Source organism: Nuphar pumila, chromosome 14 (assembly GCF_984573655.1).
Source record: "Nuphar pumila chromosome 14, dmNupPumi1.hap1.1, whole genome shotgun sequence".
NCBI lineage: Eukaryota > Viridiplantae > Streptophyta > Magnoliopsida > Nymphaeales > Nymphaeaceae > Nuphar > Nuphar pumila.
Genome location: NC_143262.1, coordinates 89,974,483 through 89,998,680, shown reverse-complemented (window position 1 = coordinate 89,998,680; position 24,198 = coordinate 89,974,483). Strand labels below are relative to the sequence as shown.

The 24,198-nt window shown below is 37.5% G+C and overlaps 1 protein-coding gene across 2 annotated transcripts; it reads right to left on the bottom strand.

The window, feature by feature from the left end:
* On the bottom strand, window positions 1-22,346 carry LOC149817361 (uncharacterized protein At5g08430-like). Of its 2 annotated transcripts, XR_016427673.1 has the most exons (11): window positions 21,964-22,345; window positions 20,945-21,024; window positions 20,282-20,469; window positions 17,251-18,082; window positions 16,970-17,091; window positions 16,454-16,513; window positions 2,247-2,297; window positions 2,021-2,090; window positions 1,235-1,546; window positions 406-1,014; window positions 1-324 (listed from the first exon to the last, which is right to left on the bottom strand). XR_016427673.1 is itself a non-coding variant. In XM_089987612.1 (10 exons), exons 1-10 carry the CDS (start codon window positions 22,047-22,049, stop codon window positions 647-649), a joined length of 2,136 nt encoding a protein of 711 aa, XP_089843738.1. In that variant the 5' UTR covers window positions 22,050-22,346; the 3' UTR covers window positions 641-646. The 2 variants fall into 2 exon arrangements, 1 of the variants encoding a protein (XP_089843738.1); XM_089987612.1 differs by lacking the exon at window positions 1-324 and having other exon boundaries at window positions 641-1,014; window positions 2,280-2,297; window positions 21,964-22,346.
* Between the last annotated feature and the right edge of the window lie 1,852 nt (window positions 22,347-24,198).

The following is a 24,198-nucleotide window of genomic DNA, read 5'->3' as shown; positions in this document are numbered from 1 at the left end:
GATTTTATACCTTTTCTTCGCATCTTTCTAATATTTGTGCATTTCAGATAATTGAACAATTTAAGAAGTGTCACATGGATCGTCCGGTATCAAAATTCTTTGGCAAATGCAATGATCTCAAAATAAAACTTGTCCGCTGCTTTCGAGAAGAAGTAACCACATTTCCATAAGAATTCTACTGCAATACCAAACTTGTTTGTTCTCTGATGGTGCTTGTTTTCTATGATCACAGAGGCCGTTAAGGTGCAAACAGAACATCGAGGAGAGTAAGAAGTTCAAAGAAAGGTTGTGGGCAGACAGGCTTCGAGAAAAAGAAAGGAAAACCTGCAAGTAGAATAGTTTCAGCCACATCAAAATGCCAAATCTGGATGAACAATAAATTCAGTGGCTTAAAAGTTTTTGGACCTGATTTACATGCCAGTAATGCAAGGAAAGTTACTCCAGTGGACTATTCCTTCCGGATACCTTGACATTATACAAAAATTAAAAAGCAAAAACTGCATTTGAAGAATGTTTGACTTTCAATATGCTATGGTTAGTCATCCTATTGATTGGTTAGCAGAGTCTATATATCTTTTAATACTATGATGCCTATGCATGAAAGACCAACAGGATGTACAAAACTTTATGGTAGACTTCGATTAAGCTATTCAGGTTTCAAAGATTCCTGCCGAAGTGCGTCAGTCAACAATATAGCACTCTCTTGAGATTGATTTGTTTTCCAGATTTTGAAATCATCTGGAAAATATCCTTCCTCCATCCATTCTCTCAGTTCTTCTAGTGAAAATGGCCCTTGGATGACCTCGTAGGGGTCTGTGTACTTCCACAACAAAGCACCTTCATCCTTTATATCACCCTTATTTTCTGATGGCTCATTTCCAGGATCACCGTTGGTCTCTTGGGTTTCTTCTGTAGCTGTAGAGCCTGGGCAATGATTATCACAATCAGTATCAGCAGACGGTTTTCCTGTGAAAGATGAATGGATTTCCATAGCAGGATTGGTCTGAAGGTTGACTGCAACAGTATCAGAAAATGTTTTTAGGTTCCATGAAGCCGCATTCAGACTTAATCTAATGGAACATAGATAGGTCAAAACAAGAAAGAACATGGCCTTCTCAGGGAACTGTGATTCCTTCAAATAGTTTCACGACCAGAATATGAATTAATAGCAGTTTATAATGTAACCAAAATTTCAGGTATTGGAGTTGTAAAAAAGAATTCAGTAAAAGTGAACCTCTGCTTTCACCTTCAGGAGATTCTATGTCAATGATAGCATTGCCAGTGTCTGTTTTTTTGCTTGTACCTTCGGTGGCAATGTTGGCAACAACTGTGCCTTCGACTTTACCATCAGGAGGAACTTGTGTTGGATCTGCAGTATTGATATTTTCTGTTTCTTTGCATTTATTATCAGGAATTTCATTTTCAGTGACAGCATCTGGAATTTCTATTTCTGCATCTGCAACAATAGTTGGAAGCTCCTGCAGTAGCCGTGCTTGTTCAGCAGGTCGCTGAAGCATTTCCAACTTTTCGGCATACTCCATGAGCTTATAGAGAGAAATAATCAGTTAAGGACAACCATAGGTTAATACATACTTCAAGTCAACTAAATCTTGAATTTCAGGTAATCTGCCACGTAAGGAAATAGTTTTAGTTCCTGATCTCCACACTTCCATAATAATTCTGAATGTAAGAAATTAATTTTATAAAGATCAAGACACCAAACAAAATTTTCTTCAGTTACTAAGAGGCTAAAGCACTACGAAACCTACCTACACAGTCACTAGCCAACTTGTATATTATACTACAAATCTTTTTGTTCCAAGTCAGGTATGCTGAATTTCAGCTGCCCTTTTTAAGTCGTCAATTAATATTGTGCAATGCTTCGAGTGTTCTCCTTCTCATAATACAATCAGCATTTTTTGCTTGGTGGAAATGGCATAGGGTTCAGAGCATTAAAACCAAATAAACAGATTAACTTGGTCAATCAACATTAAAGAGCCATGTACAGGGAAAGGATATTCTCTGCGCCAGCCCTTTTCATTTGCTCGTTTAATCATATTCTGTAGCAAGATCATCTCTTTCTTAATCCACTGCAAGCACATTTTTATAACAAAAATTATCAGAAATAACAGAAAAAAGCCAGAGCTTAGCATATAATATGAATTGCATAAAGATGAATGAGAATCAGGACTTAAGTAACCAGTGAATCAAAGTATGCTTATTGATTAATGATTTAATGCATATACATGGTTGGTTATATACTCATGTAGAGCCAGAACCTTCCTCTCAAGCTCCTCCTGCACAGAAAGAGTTTCTGATCAACTCTATAAAGAATGAAAAACCAGAAATTGAACATATTTTTAAACAGTCATCAAAAGAAAAGCTAAACACATACATTATATCATCAACTATGTCACAGTGACATGCTTTGGTCAAGTAGCTGGTATGACACGGATCCGGACACAATATTCGTTACGACACCTACCATGATATTTTTTAATATCACCAAAATAGCCCTCTCTCTCTCTCTCTCTCTCTCTCTCTCTCTCTCTCTCTCTCTCTCTCTCTCTCTCTGTTAAAATATGTTATATATATATATAGACTATGACACATACACATATACATATATGTCTATGTGTCATAATCTATATATATATATATATATATATATATATATATATATTCCTTGTAATACTCACTAAGGGTAAAATAGTCATTTTACCTATTTCACACAATGTATTTCTTCTTTTCCTTTTTCTTTTTTCCTTTTTCCTTGGGAAGGCCCCCCTTAGGGGACGTTGGAGCCTCCAACGGTCATAAATATGACCATTGGAAGGGCTCCAACGTCCCTTAGGAGCCCTTCCAAGGGCCCTCTCTTTTGCCTATAAATAAAGGGGTTCTCCCCCATGTAAAGCATGCTTGTTTGAAACCTCTCTTGAGTGGAATATATTTTTTCCTCTTCTTTTGTGTGTTTTGCCACTTTTGTGGTTTGGTGTAGTCTTGCCCATTAGTAGTCACTTGTGTATGTATGTGCTTCTTTGTTTACCCTTGGAGATATCACTTCCGGCACTTCATTACATGGTATCAGAGCCTTGGTTGTGAAAGCTTCATCGGGTCCTCTCTTATCAAGTAATATCTCTCCTCTCTCTTGCTTTCAAACTCTTTTTCAATAAATGGCCAACAAAGATGCCAAAATCGACCTCTCATTTGAATTAAATGGGACCAATTATCGTATGTGGGCGGCCGCTATGGAAAATAACCTTAATGGTAAAAAACTTTGGGGTTATGTGTGTGGAACCGTTCCGGACCCGCAATTAAAATTAACCAAGTTTGAAGGCAACGAGGAAAAAGCATTGAATGAAGAAGAAAAAAATAAAGTCATTCTTGACTTCTCTTCAAAAATGGAAGAATGGGAAAGTGAGCATGCTAAAATTTTAGCATGGTTTATGAATAATGTTGAATTAAAAATTTATGCAAATCTAGCAAAGTTCAAGAAGGCCAATGAAGCTTGGTTCTTTATTAAAGGCATGTACACTCAAAGAAAATTTGCTAGACATTTCTTCCTACAAGAAAAAGTTAAAGAAACGAAGCAAGGTGATATGAGCATCAAGGACTATTATAGTGCCCTATCTTCTTTATGGGATAAACTTATTCTTCTCGAACCACAATGAGAAGGTAGTACTATTGCCATGAGGCAAGAGCAAATGGAAAAAGAAAGATTTTTCAAATTTATTCATGGGCTTCATCCCGAATTTGAGCAACTAAGAGGATCCCTCCTTCATAGGGCTTCTACTCCTTTAAGTGACATTTTGGCCGATTTATGTCAAGAAGAGACTCGTTTGACCTTGAAAAGAGATGTTGATGAAGTTCATGACGTGTCTAGACCCGGCAACAATGTAAGACCATATAAACCACCCCATTTTTCAAAATACAATGGTGGGGGAGAAAGAAAAATTATTTGTCATAATTGTAATGAACCAAGCCATATTTGTCCGGATTGCCCCAAGTTTAAGAAGAAGGTGGCTTCCGTTGAGGAAATTCCTCCAAGCACCAATGAAGATTCAAAGAAGAATGGAGACATAAAGGAGTCCATCGCTCATCTTACCGAAACTCTACATCAATTCATAAAGATGAACTCCTCTGCATCATCCTCTACACCTTTCACTTCCAGTGCCGCCATCTCATCCTTTTCAGGTATGACCTCTTGGATTCTTGACTCGGGTGCCTCTTTTCATACGACTCTGAATGCATCATTTTTGTCAAAACCAAGTCTCAATAAATTCAAATCATATGTTTCCACCGTTGATGAAACATCTTTAGATGTTGAAGGCATTGAAAATATTGAGAAAACTTATGATCAAAACAAAGAATTTTTTGTTCCCAAAATACGAATTATTCCAAAACTTAACCTAAATCGTTTTTTTGTTTCTTAAATTACCGATTTTGAATGTAATGTCTTTTTTTTACCTACCCATTGCTATGTGCAGGATCTTCGGTTCAAGAAGTGGATTGGGCAAGGCCATAGAAGAGGGGATCTTTATTATATCAATTTTTTGTCTTTGCCATCCAAATCTTTTTGTAATCATGTTCAATTTAAAGATATTGAGACTTGGCACAAGAGGCTTGGACATCCTAGTATCTCCAAGTTGTATCTCTTTCCTTTCTTGAACAAATTTTGTAATACAAATACATTTGCATGCAATGATTGTATTCTTGGAAAACTTCATCATTTGCTTCTGTATTCGCATAGTAATTTTGTGTCAAAAAGACCTTTTGAACTTGTGCATTCCGATGTATGGGAGCCGGCACCCATTATGTTCAAAGGAGAATACTCTTACTACATTTTTTTATTGATGATTTTAGTAGATATACATAGGTATATATTATTAAAAACAAATCCAATGTCTTCACTAATTTTAAAGAATTCCATGTTCTCATTCAAAATCAATTTCAAAACACTATAACCATACTTAGATCCGATTCACGAGGTGAGTACATGTCTAAAGAATTTCAAAATTACCTCAAATTAAATACAATTCTACATGAACGATCTTGTCCTAAGACTCCACAACAAAATGCTCTTGCGGAAAGAAAACATAGACATTTAATTGAAACCACAAGAACACTTTTATGTCTAAAAATGTTCCTAAGAATTTTTGGGCCAAAACTCTTTTTACCGCAACATATCTTATAAATCGGATGCCCTCCTCTTCTTTAAAAAATATATCACCATTTGAAAAATTATTCAAAATTACTCCAAATTTTAATAGACTAAGGATCTTTGGATGTACATGCTTTGTGTTTGTTCAAGGACAAGACAAAATATCACCAAAAGCTCTTGAATGTGTGGTCATTGAATATGGTAAAAATAAAAAAGGCTATAGGTGTTATGATATACAAAACAATCAACTCTATATGTCAAGAAATGTAAACTTTCTTAAAGATCAAAATGGTATTGATATTCACACATCTAAAGAAGACATTGTTTATTCCTTTTTATTTGATTTAGCTCCTAGAACTAAGTCTCAAGATGCAATTATTTGTGATAATTCTTGTGATGGTATTTTACATCATAATGATATGCCACAACATGATGATGGTTCTTGAAATGAGAATCTTAATGATATTAATGTATATACCTGGCGGCTAAGAAATAAACATCAATCTGCCCTTGAAAGATATTTCCAAGATTTCTCTTTAGAAGAACCAGTTGTTGAAGACAATCAACTTAGGAGATCCTTTCATAATAGTAGGCCACCACAAAATTTGTGTCTTATGAATCTTTTTTACCTAACTATAGGAATTGCCTCATGTTGATACACTTTTATCATGAGCATGCCTCATTTAAAGAAGCTAAGGATCATCCTCATTGGATTGAAGCCATGAAAATTGAATTAGAGGCTCTTAACAAAGCCCAAACTTGGAGCATTATGTAAAATTTTCTACGAAGAGACAATACGCATACAAGCACAAATACTTTATGAAAGATGTGCACGAAGGCACTCACACAACACTTGAACAAAATACGCACAAAAGCGTAAAAGTAGCAAACATGCACTAAGGCATGTATTTTATAGAAAAGAGCAAATGCTTGAGACTCTCAAGCTTAAGGAATAACAAGGGGGAACACCCCTATTTATACAAAAGCAAATGGGTACAAGGGGGGCTCCCAAAGGAGTCGTTGGGGAGCCCCCAACGACTCTAATGGGGGGGGGGGCAATGCACCTTTATGAAAAAAGGAAAAAATAAAAAGAAATTACAACATATTCCAAGTGGAATATGCGCAAAGATGTGAAATTACAATAATACCCTTTTTGAGTATAAGAAAATAAAATATGTATATATATATATAGAGATACGTATACATATATGATATATATATATATATACATGTATCTCTATATATATAAGTATATATATTTATACTTACAACAATGGTTTTGGAGATACATTTTAACACCCCCCCTCAAACTTACGGTGTGATAACCGCAAGTTTGTTAAGAAGGAAATGAAATCTGGGCGAACAAAGAGCTTTTGTGAAGAAGTCTGCAAGTTGATACTCAGACGTCACGTACGGTAGATCAATGACCTTCTTCAAGTATTCTTCCCTAACATAATGGCAGTCCATCTCTATATGCTTTGTTCGCTCATGAAAGGTGTGATTCTTGGCAATATAAATTGCACTTTTGTTGTCGCAGCATAGCTTTGTTGGTTCTCTGATAAGCACTCCCATATCTTTCAAAAGGCATCGAATTTATACAATTTCCATGGTAGTGGATGCCATGACTCTATATTCTGCTTCAGTGGATGACAGAGAGGCCTTTTGTTGCTTTTTATATCGCCATGAAATCAAAGACTCTCCTAAGAAAACACAAAAGTCAGTGGTGGAGTGACGGTTATTAGGGTTACCTCCCCAGTCTGAGTCAATATAAGCAAGTAATTTTAATTCAGAAGAGGAAGATAGAAATACTCCCTTATTCATTGTTTCCTTTAAATATCTAATGATGCGAAGAACAACACTCATATGAACTATTATAGGGGTGTGCTGAAACTGACTGGCGATATGAATAGCATGTGACAAATCAAGTCGAGTAATGCTAAGGTACATTAAAGAGCCTACCAACTGCCTGTAAGGAGTAGGATCGGTTAGAAGAACACCGTCATCAATCTTCATTTTTTATCCCACGACTTCAGGAGTTTCGCAGACTTTGTCATCAGAAATCCCTCACCTGTCAATAATCTCACAAGCAAGTTTAGACTGAGATAGGAAGTAACCACGTTGAGAATAGGCAACCTCAATTTCAAGAAAGTATGTCAAAAAACCCAAGTCTGACATCTCAAATTTTGAAGTCAAGACGGACTTAATACCCTTGACTCCTTGAACATCATCACCTGTAATTAACATGTCATCAACATAGAGCAATAGTATCGCAATTCCTGCATCAGATTTTCTAGTAAACAAAGCAGTATCAGTATAACAGGAGGAAAAACCATTTTTCAGAATTACGCTGGTGAATCTATCATACCAAGCTTTGGGGGCCTATTTCAAACCATAGAGGGCCTTTCGAAGACGAAGAACTTTATCTTTAGGAATCTTCATGCCTGGTGGAGCATCCATATAAACTTCTTCGTTAAGATCACCATTCAAAAAAGCATTTTTCACATCCATTTGAAAAATGTTCCAATTTTTAATAAATGCAATAGTAATAAGACATCTAACTGTAACCATTCGGGCTACAGGAGCAAAAGTTTCATCATAATCAATTTCATACTCTTGCTCATATCCTTTTGTGACCAAGCGAGCTTTATACCTTTTCAGTGATCCATCGCTCTTAGTGTTAACCTTAAAAACCCATCGACAACCTATAGTTTTCTTTCCTATGGGTAGAGTTTGAAAATCCCAGGTTTCAGCCTTCCTAAAAGCGTTAAGTTCATTTTGCATAGCTTCTTGCTATTCTATACATTTTTTAGCTTCTTCAAAATTTCTAGTTTCAAAATAAGAGTGAATAGCACTAAGACAAGACCTATATCGGGGTGAGAAGGAATCAAACGAGACAAAACGAGTTGGAGGTCTCCTATTCCTTTCAGATCTTTTGTGGTCGAGAGTAGGAACAAACTCACTATATTGATCAATAGCACTTCTAAAGGTATCTTGGTTTCTTCGAGAATAGGTTATTGGATCACTTGAAATTCTACCTTCTTGTTCATTGGATGAGTTATATTCATCAGCATCACCATCATTTTCTCTATCATGGTTTGATGATACATCATCATCACTAGATATGTCATCGTTGTTAGACAATAAGTCAAATAAGAAGGAATAATCAACATTTTCTTGTTGAGAAACATTTTTTTCAAAGCCGCTTTCATTTTCTAAGAAATTTACATTTCTTGAGACATATAACTTATCATCTCTAGGGTCATAACAACGTGTAAAGAAACGGCTTTGAATATATTAGGTTCAATAATGAACCAATACACATGCACATGAAGTGCGGATATACCCACTAAAAGGGAAAACACAAGCACATAAAGTGCTAACACATAAACCCACAAAAGGGGCAAAAATGCCTATAAGGCATAAGTTAATATTATTGAAGAGAAGAAGGGTGTAACACCCATTACATTGGAGCAAAAGCTCCTACAAGGAGTAACAAATACAAGGGGAAAAGCCCCTATTTATAAGCCTTTGAGGAGCCACATAGGGGGCTCCCAAAGGAGTCGTTGGGAGCCCCCAACGGTCACATTTGTGACCGTTGGGGGCTCCCCAACGACTCTTTGGGGAGTCCTCCAATGTGGTGCAAACCACAAAAATAAATTTAGAAAAAATAAATAGAAAAATAAAAATAAAAGAGAAAATACAATCATATTCCAAAATGGAATATGCATAAAAGGACTAAACTACCCCTACGACTAATATAGAAAAATATATATTTTATATATATAATTAGGAAGATACATATACATATATACCATATATGTATATGTATCATCTTTTATATATATATATATATAATATATCTAATTACAATAATTGATGAGTACATTTTAACACAACGAAACCTTTTTTGAGTTTAAGAATATTCGAGAAAGGCAGAAGGAATAGCCTTAGGAGAGAGCTTGTCATTTTTATCAGTAAGTATAAAACACTTACACCAAACTCGTAACCTATTATAATCAGGTTCAAGCTTATATAATACCTCAAAAGGAGATATTTTTCTCAATATCCTAGATGGTAAGCGATTTATCAGATAAACAAAAGCAAGAGATGCTTCAGCCCAAAAATTTTTAGGAATGTTTTGGGATATAAGGGTCTTAGTGGTCTCAATGATGTGCCTATGTTTCCTTTCGGCCAACCCATTTTGTTGAGGAGTTTTAGGACAAGACGTTTGGTGAACAATTCTGTTATCCTCAAGGTACTCCTTAAATTGATTGGAGAGATATTCTCCTCCAGAATCACTTCTAAATATCTTTATGTTACTGTTGAATTGATTCTTAATCATTGTACGAAAAGTTTTGAAACATGAAAATACTTCATATTTGAACTTAAGAAAATAGATCCATGAATATCTGGAAAAGTCATCCACAAAATTACATAATAAGAAAAGCCTCCTTTTGAAGCAACAGGTGCGGGTCCCCAAACATCTGAATGAACAATTTCGAAAGTTTTAGAAGAGAACATAGTTCTTTGCTCAAAAGGCAAACTCCGCATTTTTTCGAGAATACAATCATTACAAGAAAAAGAACTTTTACATAGGTCTTTTGTAAAGTGTAAATAAGATAACTTGGTGATATTAGGATGAGCAAGTCTTTTGTGCCACACATTTATATCTTTGTGTCGGGCAACATTACAAAAAAAATTGGAACTTGAAGAGAGTCCATATAGTATAAGTCTCCCTTCCTAAAGCCTTCCCCAATCAATTCCCCGGACTGACGATCTTGTATTAAACATTTATCACAAGAGAATTTAATATCGCAACCATGGTCCGAGAGTTGAGAAACAGAGAGAAGGTTTAAGTTTAATTTAGGTATAAATCTAATTTTTGGAATAAAAAAGTCTTGAGTTCAAAATTACCTATGCCTTTAATTTCAAGAGAGGTTCCATCTGTAGTGGAAACAAAAGATGGAGAAACATTTTTTGAGTAATCGCGGAAAGGGAAAATATGTTTGGGGACATATGAAAAGATGCACCAGAGTCCAAAAGCTAAGAGACTTTACCTGGAGAGGAAGGAGTAGACACGGCAGCATCGGAGGTAGCTCCCTTGAGGAGAGGTTGAAGGGATCCCATTATTTGACTTAGAGAGAGATCCACTTGAAGATGCCTCCTCTTTTTGCGGTACACCGGTGGTAGCCATTGCGAGAAGCTTCTTCCATTTGGGACATATGGGTTTGATATGCCCTGGTTCTTTACAGAAATGACAAATAATTTTGCTATAGTCTTTTTTTCCTCTTTGCCCACCATTTTCACTTTGATTTTGTGGTTTAAAGTGAGGAGGACGATAGGTTTTTACATTGTTTTCGGGTCTTGATACGGCATGGACCCCATTGTTTTCTTCATAATTACAAGGAACCGCAAGAACATTTGATCCTTCTCCTCACCACTTAATTTGGTGAGTACATCTTCAAGAGAGGGAGGAGTAAACGATGATAGAAGAGATGACCTTATTTGCTCAAATTCGGGCCTTAGCCCATTCAAAAAGTTGAAGAACTGATCTTCTTCAAGTTGCTTGTGACGGAGTTCAATCGCCTCTCCACTCCATTTTGGTTCAAGCATGGCAAGCTCATCCCAAATGGAAGAAAGATCGGCAAAAATATTCCCTAATAGTCATTTCACCTTGAGTAGGAGAGAGAGTCTTCTTTTGAAGGTAATACTTATGAGATAAGTCCCTTGACGTATACATTTTCTCAAGATAATGCCAAGCTTTCGATACTTTCTTGAACTTAATAATGTTGGCATTAATCTTAGTTTCAACGGATGAGAAAAACCAAGAAAGAATCTTGAAATTTTTCATTTTTCATTTATCGTGCTTCTTAGAATACTCTTCAAGGGCTTTGATTCTTTCTTCTCCCTCAAGAATCTTGATTTCACTTCCGTTTACCATGGCAATTTTGGGTTCCGGTTCTGGAATTGTGCCTTGCACATAACCCCATGGCCATTTTCCTTTTACGTGAGCCTCTGTGTTCCCAGCCCAAACATGATAGTTGGACCCATTTAGTTTGAAGCCAAGAGCAAAATGAGACTCTTTTTCACCCATTAAGGAGTAAAGAAGGAGGGAAAAAATGCGTACCAACACAAGATTTCAAAATCTGACTTGCACAAGATTCTTCTAAAATATTTGAGAAGCAAGATCCACCACTTCAAACTTCAAAGATCCGAAGGCACGCTTTTCGAGGCACTCAAAAAAGAAGAATCCCACGATCCTCTATCACCAACCTGGCTCTGATACCATATAAAATTTTCTACGAAGAGACTACGCATACAAACAAAAATACTTTATGAAAGATATGCACGAAGGCACTCACACAACACTTGAACAAAATACGCAAAAAAAACGTAAAAGTAGCAAACATGCACTAAGGCATGTATTTTATAGAAAAGAGCAAATGCTTGAGACTCTCAAGCTTAAGGAATAACAAGGGGAAACACCCCTATTTATACAAAAGCAAAGGGGTACAAGGGGGGCTCCCAAAGGAGTCGTTGGGGAGCCCCCAACAGTCACATTTGTGACCGTTGGGGGTCCCCAACGACTCTATTGGGGGGACCCCCAATGCACCTTTATGAAAAAGGAAAAAATAAAAAATAGAAAAAAAAATAAAAAGAAATTACAACATATTCCAAGTGGAATATATGCAAGATGTGAAATTACAAGAATACCCTTTTCAGGTATAAGAAAATAATATATATATATATATATATTTATTTATATATAGAGTGATACGTATACATATATGATATATATGCATATGTATCTCTATATATATAAGTATATATATTTATACTTCCAACAATGGTTTTGGAGATACATTTTAACACATTATTCGCCAACCCTTTGGAAAAAAGCCAATTGAGTGTAGATGGGTTTATAAAGTTAAAACCAAATGCGATGGATCTCTAGAAAGATACAAAGCTCGGTTGGTTGCAAAAGGCTACGCCCAAGAATATGAGATTGATTATGAAGAAACATTTGCCCTAGTAGCTAGAATGACTAGTGTGCGAACTTTAATCGCCTTGGCTTCTATTAAACAATAGCCGATATATCAACTTGATGTTAAAAATGTTTTTTTAAATAGAACTCTATGTGAAGAAGTCCTTATGGATCCTCCGCCAGGTCTTGAAATTGGACAAGGGAATATCCTAAAATTAAACAAAGCTCTCTATGGTCTTAAACAAGACCCAAAAGCTTGGTATGATCTCTTTAGCAAAGTAGTTCTCGATAATGGTTTGTCTTCTTGTTATACTAATACTGCTTTGTTTGTTAAAAAATCTGATAAATATATAACAATTTTGTTACTATATGTGGATGACATGATCATCACAGGTAATGATAAAAAGGGTACTGAATTTATTAAAAATATTTTAAAAGAAAATTTTGATATGTCTGACCTTGGTTTTATGAGGTACTTTTTAGGAATTGAAGTTGCATACTCCCACAAGGGGTATGTCCTCTCTCAAATGAAGCTTGCCTCCGATATCATTACTTGGTCTAGGTTAACAGATGACAAGAAGGTGGAGACTCCAGCAGTGATCAACGCCAAGATGAGAGCCAGTGATGGCACTCCTTTAGCAGATCTCACTCCTTATCGTCAGTTAATTGGGTCACTAACATATTTATCTATCACCAGACCCGATATTTCTCATGTGGTTCATAGTGCAAGCCAATTTCAGACTGCACCTTCTACCATTCACATAGTCGCAGTCATGAGGATTATCAAATATTTGAAAACCACCATAACTAAAGGATTATTCTTACCCTCCTCTTCACCTCTTATTGTACTTGCTTATACTGACTCTGATATGATCATATTTTTACAACACGTTATTGTGTGTTTCTTGGAGAGTCACTTATTTCCTGGAGGTGTAAGAAACAACAGAAAGTATCTCTCTCTTCTACCGAAGCGGAGTATCGTGCGATGGCCACTACCATCACTGAAATTGTATGGTTAAGAAGTTTGCTTAAAGATATGGGCGTCTCATTCTCAACTCCTTCGAAGTTGTGTTGCGACAACAAGAGTTCTATCTACATTGTCAGCAATCACACCTTCCATAAACGAACAAAGCACATAGAGATGGATTGTCATTATGTTTGTGGTGAGTTTATACGGGGCACCATTCAACTTTCATATGTTCCTACCGAATACCAATTGGCGGACTTCTTCACCAAAGCTTTGCCATCGCCTCGTTTTTACTTTCTCCTTAGCAAACTCTCTGTGATCTCCCCGTGTGTTTGAGGGGGGGTGTTAAAATATGTTATATATATATATATGTGTGTGTGTGTGTGTATTTTCCTTGTAATACTCACTAGGGGTAAAATAGTCATTTTACCTATTTCATGAACAATGTATTTCTTCTTTTTCTTTTTTTTTTTTCCTTTTCCTTTTTTTCTTTTTCCTTGGGAAGGCCCCCCTTAGGGGACGTTGGAGCCTCCAACGGTCATAAATATGACCATTGGAAGGGCTCCAACGTCCCTTAGGAGCCCTTCCAAGGGCCCTCTCTTTTGCCTATAAATAAAGGAGTTCTCCCCCATGTAAAGCATGCTTCTTTGAAGCCTCTTGAGTGGAATATATTTTTTCCTCTTCTTTTGTGTGTTTTGCCACTTTTGTGGTTTGGTGTAATCTTGCCCATTAGTGGCCACTTGTGTATGTGCGTGCTTCCTTGTTTGCCCTTGGAGATATCACTTCCGGCACTTCATTACACTCTCTTCATACCACAGTTACCCTGACCTTTTTTTAAAGGCTACCCTCATATTTTTTAATATCACCAAAATCTCTCTCTCTCTTACCACAGTTACCCTCACCTTTCTAAATATCACCAAAATACCATAATAATAACTAAATTTTTAAATGTAATATATAACAAAATTTACACACACACACACACACACATATATATATATATATATATATATATATATATATATATATATATATATATATATATCTGTGTGTGTGTTTCGCCGTGTCATAGTTTTTACAAAATTGACGAACTCGTGTCCCGTACGTGATTCACGTACATGTACGTGTCTGTATCTTTGTGACATAGATCATCATGCATGTTTAAAAATAATAGCTTCACCTCAAACAGGAGATTTTTAAGAATTGGTGGTAATCAGAGGAAAATAATTAATGCACTGCCTGCTTCACCTGAAAAAAGAGTCCTACATGAATGCACTGCCATGGTTAAAGGTGGACTACTTTTATCTCCATCTTCATTAGGACAGCACACAAGTTGGGAGTGAAGACTGAGCTCAGACTGTTTGGCTTGGTACAAAAATAACAGGCTCAAACTCAGTTTGGTTGAGCTTAATCAAGCTTAAGCTCACTTCCAGTAAGCTTGAGCAGAGCCAAACCAGATGTAACATATTACTTGATAAGGTAGAGGAAATGAGATTGGAACCTGTCGTCTCTCATTTAAAACGAAATGTCCTTGCACTATGATTCAAGACACTTTATAGACTAATTTACTCTAAACAAGTTTAACGAACCAGGCTCAAGCTTGAGCCTATTGAGCTTGTTTATTAAATGAAAGAGGATGAAGCCATGCCTGAGCTTCTTGCAAGAAGATCAGCACCACCTTTTTGGCAGCAAGACACCCATTTGATTTTTACTCTGTAAGCAATCACCTCAAAACTAACCATAATACTTCAGATGGTAGTCACTGTCTCACTATCATGGAAAAGAAAAAGAAAAAAAAACTATGGAGAAACATTACACACACACACACATATATATATAGTTAGAGAGAGAGAGAGACTATAGGATTACACTCTGTTAAAGACCTTTAGACAGCATACACCATCAGAGATTGGGCATTGTGAGATCAAAAGTGGGATCTGTGTGACATTCAGCTGTAACCAATAATAAAAAGGAAGTATAACAAAGTGAATAATAAAAGAAACAAAGAGATATCAGGGATATTATCACATATCAGTGGTAGTTTGGCTGTATCAGCTATCGTAATACACACTGAACAGTAAGTTCTTCGATCAGCATGTGAATCAAGTACCACCAAGTAACCAACAGACAAAAAATTCCATATGACTAGCCAGAAAGAGGCATAGAGGCTGTAGGGTACATCATCTAAAGGCTGAAAACACAAATCAAACGGGAATATTCACAACTAAGATATGTGCCACCAAACAAACAAAATAACCATTATACACAATTCACTAGCTGTCAAAACAATGTTTTATCAAATGGAATCTGATCTGAAAAAAGTGATTACTTTCACTAGACAAGTCAATCAGTTATAAAGATATGAAATATTCTATGTTCAAGAAAGGTCAAAAGTTTAAGCTTGTTAATCCATCACAGGCACAGAGGAATGGATGAGGTGAGGGGAAAGGATGCATGTGGAAGCCAAAACTGTAAATAAAGGAAAATTGCAACCTTTTATGGACAGTAAAGATGGAAATGACATCTCTTCATTATGCATTAAGATTCCAAAGACAGGCCACTCTCACCTAAAATAAGCCATAAACCTTGAAAATGACATATTCAACAAAACAAAAGTATAAATATAGGGGTATTGTGTCAGATTCTTTCCAACTCAGAGATAACATAATGAAAAAGAGCTGACATTGGGGTGCTAATAAAAAAACAGGCTGGTGGTTCATTGCCACTTACCAGGCAGGAAAGCCACTTAATCTGCCAGAATTCCAACTTCATTCATCATTCAGAAATAGAAAAAGCATCAATAGTTTCTTATTAGTGTACTCGGCAGAACCTTGTACATTTAAAGCTAGACATAGAAATCGAGTAGTTAAGTCCATATCTTGACAGCCTCAGGATTAGTTTCTAACCAAATGGAAATTCCTCAATTTGGACAGCATGGTCCAACTCCGAGACCAATTCTTAACTCTTCCAAGTCCTTGCGAATTGTTGACCAAACTTGAAATGGAATTAGTAAACCAGGTCACAGAAAGCCTAAAACATTTCCAAGGCCCTAAACTGGACTTTGGCCCAGGCCTAGTCTAGCATCTCAATTTACAAGACAAGCCAACCACTTTTAATCTTGTAATAGTATTCATAATCATGCAAGTTTAACCTCTCACTCTCTCTACTGTGTGTGTGTGTGTAATTTATTCATGTTTGGGTATAGAATGCAAGGATGGCAGAGAACCCACGATCTGTTGCGTCAGTCATAGTTTCATGCACTCAATACCAGGGTCAGTCTGGGGAAAATGTGTTGAACCCTGTTCTGTGTGAAACAAATGAAAAGCATCAAGACACTTACCACTGTTGGCCTTTTAAGAAGACCCTGTTTCACAAGTTGGCCAAGTTCTTCACACTCTTCCTGTGCATGAAATAGCAAGAGTAAGAGACTTGGCATTGTTGAAGAAAAGGGAAAAGAAACAAACTAGCTATTCATCCATATTCTGCTAATAGATGGAGACAAAATACAAAAGAAGTAACACAACGGACCAGCACCACAATCTAGAACAGTCGAAGACATAGAAAATACTACAGTATGTTTTAAGTGCTTGATTGTATTGCATGAAATTGCAAGAGTAAGAGACTTGGCATTGTTGAAGAAAAGGGAAAAGAAACAAACTAGCTATTCATCCATATTCTGCTAATAGATGGAGACAAAATACAAAAGAAGTAACACAACGGACCAGCACCACAATCTAGAACAGTCGAAGACATAGAAAATACTACAGTATGTTTTAAGTGCTTGATTGTATTGGATGTTAGCTACATCCTGATAGAAGACTTCGTTGACAAAAAGTTGTGCCATTTTGCATTATACCTCAGAAAAATCATCATCTGAAACCATGTGAATGTGGATATCCTTCTCTGAATTTGACACAAGCAGGACAATGTTTGTGTACAAATCTTCTGTCTTGTAATCCTCTGCTACCTTTTTCGTGCCTGAAAAGACACAAAAGCCAGATAAAGGGTAAAATTAAAAGAAAAGGGATGATATATACAGAAGTTCATGCATGTGAATCAGTATATGCATTGGTGTGCATGTGAGTCGTGGAGAGGAGGTGGTAGGTGAAACAAGGAAATGCCTTTGTTATCTCTTACCAGTTATTTGAACAAGCTGGTGAGAGTTTCTGAGTTTTGCTTTTGCACCACTTCTAATTCTCATGAAACATCCAGTGACTTTGCTGTCAAATGTGTCCAGGGATTTCAGAAACTCCTCAATCAGACTCCTCTTTAGATAAACTGCTCTAATATTTTTTACTGTTATGCATGCATATACACTTTTTTGTACATCCACAGCATTCCCTTTTGACACTGATTTACCACTCTTTTGATCAGAACTCAGCCTTCGTCGTTTTTTAACATTCTCATCTTCTGAACTAATAACAAGCTCATCTTCTGATATTTCATTTGCTGCAAAGTGTGGGTCCAGCAAATCATTGATCTTAATACGGCTAATGGATTTTCTCCCGAAAAGAGCATGCAGCCTACTGTCACATAGAACCCGCCTTTTCTTGTGAGGGTTCAGCAGCTTATTTTCTTGTATATATTCCTTCACGATTTCAAAAACTTCCACCTGAGTAAAACACCTATCAGTTGCTTTGCCAATTGATTGAAGAAAGCATATCAGTTCTTTTGAACCCCAACCAACAAACTGCTTCTTGTTGGACTTATATCTTCGCATAATCTTCTTCACCTTACTATTAGGGCGGATAGCCTTGGTTTTCATAACTGATCTCCCAGTTTTGTCATCTTCTTCTGAATCATCTAGATCGATTCTTACAACTTCATCATTTGTGAATCCAATTTTCTTTAGCAGTGCATAAGCTTTATGAACGTCATTTGTAGACAACTTTTCTTTTTCCTTCACAATTGGCCAGTAGTCCTTAAATAAAAATTCCCAGGTTTCTGTGTCTTTAAAATCCACTTTACCCTGAACATAGAAGGACTAGGCAGTGAATATAGGAAGAAGATGCAACACAAGAACATCTAGTCAAAAAAATAAAATCACCACTCTTACGAAGTCTGTATCTCTTTGCCAGATGCAATGGCAGGAGAGTTACAAGGACTAATACAACTAGATTTTTTTGACTTTTTTTAGATTAGGTTGACCTTTTGTCTGTACGATAATAACTCTAATGACATTTGTGGCAGGAAAAGAGCAGTTTCCACCTCTACAACTATATCTCTTGAAAAATAAACTGTAATGAAGACAAAGTTCAATAGTTTTACCAGTCTTCTGGTTTTTGAAGGGAGCTATACCCTACCATGGAAAGCAGATTTCAGTCCATATCCCAGAGAGCATTTGATTTTTTGGTGAATTTTGGGAATCCCATGAAAATTAGACAGCGGTTACAATTAGAAGCTACCAATTTTGCAGTGGATTTTAAAGAACTTATTGTAGTGTGGTTAACCCTTCCAAATCAACTGGAGAACTCCGTTTTTGCCTTTCCCTTGCACTAATTTAATTATTTGTTCCTAGAAGCTTACTCATCCCATGGGGAACCAGAGCCTCACCTCATCTCAAAACTTTTACAAAATTTGCTAGAATTAATTTAGCAACTCCTAACCCTTCATCCTAACATACACAAACAGAATCCAGAAGATAGAAAACTATCTGAAGTTGTAAAACTAAAATATATGTGCATAACATAAGAAATATAAGGAAGACTTCTCAAATTTTATATATAGGACCACTAGAATATGAGAACTAGAGTATGATCTAGGCAATTTCTATGCTTTTTTTGCAAATCCAACCTTGAAAATGCGTTCAGCATGGTCCATTTGCTAGGAAATGACTGTTGGATTATGCCTTTCGACAAAAAAAACATGATTTTTGGATGCTTGATATTTACGAAAAAACTGAGCCATCAATTTTCAAGCATTAAAAAAACCTGTTTATGCTTTGCAATCAGATGATTCAAAAGCCAGTCCCTTTGAAATCAAGCATATAGATCACATCCGTACAGATTGGGGAAAAAAAGACACCATCACATTCTAGTGGTATATATAAATATATATATATGCACAAAAATGAGATAAAAATAGAAAAACACACTGAGGCTACAAGTATTAACCATATTTGTGAAATCTTCACTAATTTGAATATAGTATAACATGGCATTTGCAAGAGGAAATGCATTAAACCTTAATCCAGGTTATCCAGCTCAGACTTTTATGGGATTTTCAGAATTTTTTTATTTTCTTGCAGAAGTAATCTGCTTTTTTTTCTTTCTTTTTTTAGCAATCTCCAAAAATCACAGCTATGCCTTAGAAAGCAAGAGAAAATTTTAGGGACCATGAGTTCTGGTGTAGATAAGGATACAAAAAGGGATACAATTTAACGGAACCAAATGTCCAAAGTAGAACCTTCAAGAAAAGAAAATGAATCAAAGACAAATCTCCTATTTGGATTCTATCAACAAGAATGAGTTTAGGTGAGAAGAAAACCTCTCTGACCTCCCTTAATCTTCAATCTTCTGGAGGCTACAAAACTTCTTGAACCACAAAAGAAGCACATCAAACTTTCCTGGGCTCAACAATGAATCCAGGAAAGAAGAAAACATGAATGTTGCTCAACTCTTAAAGGAAGAAAAGTGCTTTTCTTTCTCAAGCACGATAACTGGAATAACTTTCAAAGAAAGTGAATGGGAATGCTACAAGGGACAAAACTAAGTGGTCCTCACAAGCATACTTAAGTTATAAGGAAGTTTCCTAGATTTTGTTTAGGAATATACTCAGGTGATATAAGTGGTCAACATATGCAGCTGAAGCATAAGAGCATGGTCTCCCCACCATCATGGAATGTGCTCCACCATTCCTTAGGAATTATCTGAATGTATTTTAAGAATTGTGCTCCAGCAAATGCAAACCAATGTCTAGGAAATACCGAGATGAATTGTCTGTATAATGAGGCTTGCAAGTCTTCACCAGGAAAGACCAACAGAGAGATGGATTCACCAATATGACAAAATTATATTGAACTCTGAACTCTAGAAAGGTTATTATAAGTAAAATGATAACTCTGGAAAAAAAATCAAAAGCAAAAACTGAACCTGCTCTATCTGGATGCCAGGAGCAGTACTGAATCAATGACGGAGGTATGCAACTTATAAAGATCAAAGAATCATACCCCATCAGAATCCACATCCATGTCATCCTCTATCATCAACACCAGCTTCAGGCAATCATCGCAAAATCCTTTCCTACTTCTGAGGAGTACAAAGTTGGCAGCTACCGAACAAGCTGAACATACAGACTTTGGACAACAAAAGCATTGGAAGCTCGAGGTCTTTTTACAAAGGAAGCATGAGTGCCAACCTAAACACAGGAAGGCCAATAGTTACAAACTGTAGAAGATTTGCTAGACCAAAACATAGTGCCAATGTGCAAGTCATAGATTCAAAACAATACAAGAATAGCCACACATTCCATCAAAAGACTCCTATCTTCACCGAAATAATCTACTAGATATTGTAAGATAAACAGCATAATACGGATCTACTGAATCTACTAATGCGAGTGTCTCAGGTCATCATTGAGCGTGGCTGATAATAAATAACAACCAGATAACTGGTAACAGCAACACATTTACATATTCATAGACATGAATGGCAAAATACAGTTGAACCAACGGGGCTCCGCTTGTTTGGTAGGAGCAGCTAGTGCACGTCACCTTGTGTTGGGACGTTGCAAGTTCAAATCCCAATCGTATCCTTGTATAACTGGTAGGGGTCTGCCTAACCCCAGCTGGACTTTAAAAAAAAACAGAGTTGAAACGTGACAAATTACTTACCACAAATCCAGCGTTCATCTGATTCCAAGAACTCAGGACTTTTGCCCACACATGTTGCATGGTAAGCTTTAAGACAGGACCTGATACAACAAATTTAGCGAGTAGAAATGGTTGATTAAGCTTCAATCCTAGACAAACATATAAAACACAGTCAAGGTAATTGCAGGAAAACTAGGGGCACCTTGGTTTTTTCACCACACACACACACACACACACAAAGATAGAAACATGAATATATATTTAACCATTTGCTGGAGCTAAAAAGTTTTAATGAGTGTATAATGGGCAATTCAGAATTTGACATAAAACTTTATGAAATTTCTGATCTGAGTTGCTTGTGGCAGCTGGTCTGAACCACCCTGCTGGCTACTGCCAGTTGCTAATAACAAGTTTAGGCAAGCTACAGATAATATTAATGCCTATGAAAACGATTGAAGTTTATCAAAGTGGTATCCTTCATTATACCATTTAGAAATTTCACATCACTTAGCGTGGTCACTAGAATCAACCATGCCTAAATGTGTTTCGACATACATACATATATACATACACACACATACATACATACATACACGCATACATACATACACGCGTACATGCATACATACATACATACGCATATAACTATAACATATTTTTCAAGAAATCAGCACTCCACATGACAAACACCAAGACGGCCATATCCATACAACACATAAACACATTCATTACAAGAGAGAGAGAGAGAGATGGCATGCATGGTTTTACATGATAGCAAGAGCCCAACTACAACATAAACGAATGCACCCATCCATGATCGACACATCAGAAACCCACCAAAGACCACAAACCCAAAGCAGAAAAGTATCATAAAAAGCAAATAAAGAAGACCAACAAACGCGCTATCATTTCCCTCATGAAATGGGTGCCTTATCTCGATTCAGAAACGACAAGGACTTCAAAAGCAAGCCTATACAAAGCAAATAAAGGAATCCAACAACGCGTGCTACTAATAACATTCGAAACACCGGTTTGCTCACTTGTAATCACAAATACGAAGCGCCCCACCATCCTTGCAAAAGAAGCAATAGTCTTCTGCAATCTCTTCCTTCCTCTCCCTCTTCATCTCGGAGTTCCGGCATTCACAATTATGCTTCCCTCATCAAAAGGAAGAAAATGAATTAGGCTAGAGCAAAAAACCCTTTGTTTTCTTCTTCTGAAACAGCCTTAGTACCAAAGTGGAAACGCAGAAAACATGAAATTGGGGTGAGAGACAAAGAAAAAGCTAATGCCAGAAGTGCAAATGAAGGGTTCAAGAAGAAAAAGGCGTCAGAAGAATGTGGGTCGTTTTTTCGTCTCCGGCAACCGACGTTCAGGGCTCGCCTGGTAAGCAACGTCGCCGGAAAAGTAGAGAGAGAGAGACGCCCCTTGGATTCTCTGCTTACGAGTTCTGACTAATTGGGAAAAGAGGATGCATCCAAGTAGGGGTGGCAATTTCTGACACGACCCGCCAACCCGCCTCTTAGGCGGGTTCGGGTTGGGCTTAAGCCAACCCGATTAATAAACGGGTCGACCCGCGTAACCCGTTTATTAAACAGGTCGGGTTCGGGTTGGGGGTATGCCAACCCGCCAACCCGGCTGACCCGTTTAATAAACGGGTTAGGCGGGTGGGTCAACCCGCCAACCCGACCCACCAACCCGCCAACCCGACCCGTCAACCCGCCAACCCGTCTACCCGACCCGTCAACCCGCCAACCCGCCAACCCGACCCGCCAACCTGCCTACCTACCAACCCGATCCGTCAACCCGCCAATCCGACCCGCCAACCTGAAAACCCGTTTACCCGACCCAACCCATTTATTAAATGGGTTGGCGGGTCGTGTCGGGTTACCCGTTTATTAAACGGGTCGGGTTCGTGTTTGCCACAACCAACCCGTTTAATAAACGGGTTGGGTTCGGGTTGAGGTATGCTGACACGCCAACCCGCCAACCTGACCCGATTGCCACCCCTACATCCAAGTCCCCTAAGTTTCGGGTTTGGATCTAGTCTTCAACTCAGACCTGTGTATATTTTATTTTCGGATTCGTATGGGTTGTAGGGTTCAGGTATGTATCAAACCCGCTTTTTAATTTGGTCAAAAGTTCTCCACAAAACCCTAATCAATATGAGATGCTCTTGTCACTGACCTACTTTTTTCGATAAACTAGTGCGGCACGATGATCCTTCCTTACTGCCGCAAACTTTTCTATTGCTTTATCATAGGCATAGAATACATCGCAAACCCGTGATGCGCCAAGCTGCTCAGCCTAACGGTCAAAGGCTGCTTACCAATACATTTCCATGTGTTGAATCATTTTCACACCACCCCGTGTGCAGCTGCTTAGCAAAAGCTGATCAAGCATATTTCCAAATGTGCATTCCACGTAGTCTATGCCGCTTAGTGCATAGTCGTCTCGTACCAGCTATCACTTCTGAAAGAGACAAACTTTGCCTTAGCCTTATGTGTCATAAAGCGTATTGCAGCTTAATGCGCACGATATAACAAAACCTTACCACTGAAAGAACAAGACCTTGCAGCCCCCAGTTCGAAGACCAATTGATGATTGAACATCATAGCGAAGAACACCACCTAAACTCATTCGCCAGCGCCTAGGCATTCACTCGCCTAGCCTCGAGTCACCATACTCGGTTGGAATCACCTAATGTGATCCCTGAGAGAATTAGCCATAACTCACACGTACCCTCGTGCATCCAACCGCTATGCGTGGGACGATCTTGCAAGCCAAGAGGTCCTTATCCAAATCTCTAAAGGCAACATCCTCTAATCCGATGTCACTGCTTAACCGAACAACGCTCTATGTTTGTATCGTCACACATCGATGCACTAACAATGATACTGATGTCTATCGCATATCGTGCTACCACCGCACGTCACCGATCAAGTGAACGCATACCGCATGTTCCTACACTCGATGCATTTTTCACTCAGGAGAGCTTTGCACTACACATGCCCAATTCTGAAAGATCGTCTCGGGACATTCTCCCTCACCCAAAACCATTGTCATCCTCGACAATGCTAATGCAGGTAAGAACACAGTCTTCGCTGGTATGTCAGTTTTCTTTTGAACTTATCTTTGGTTTACTCTTTTTCTTCAGCCTAGTCAACTTGTTCTGGATTACATCCACCATCGCCGCAACCTTTAACACGTCAAGTCTCATTCCTTAACGCATCTTCGATCTCTTAGACAACAATCTTCTACATTATCAACATCGA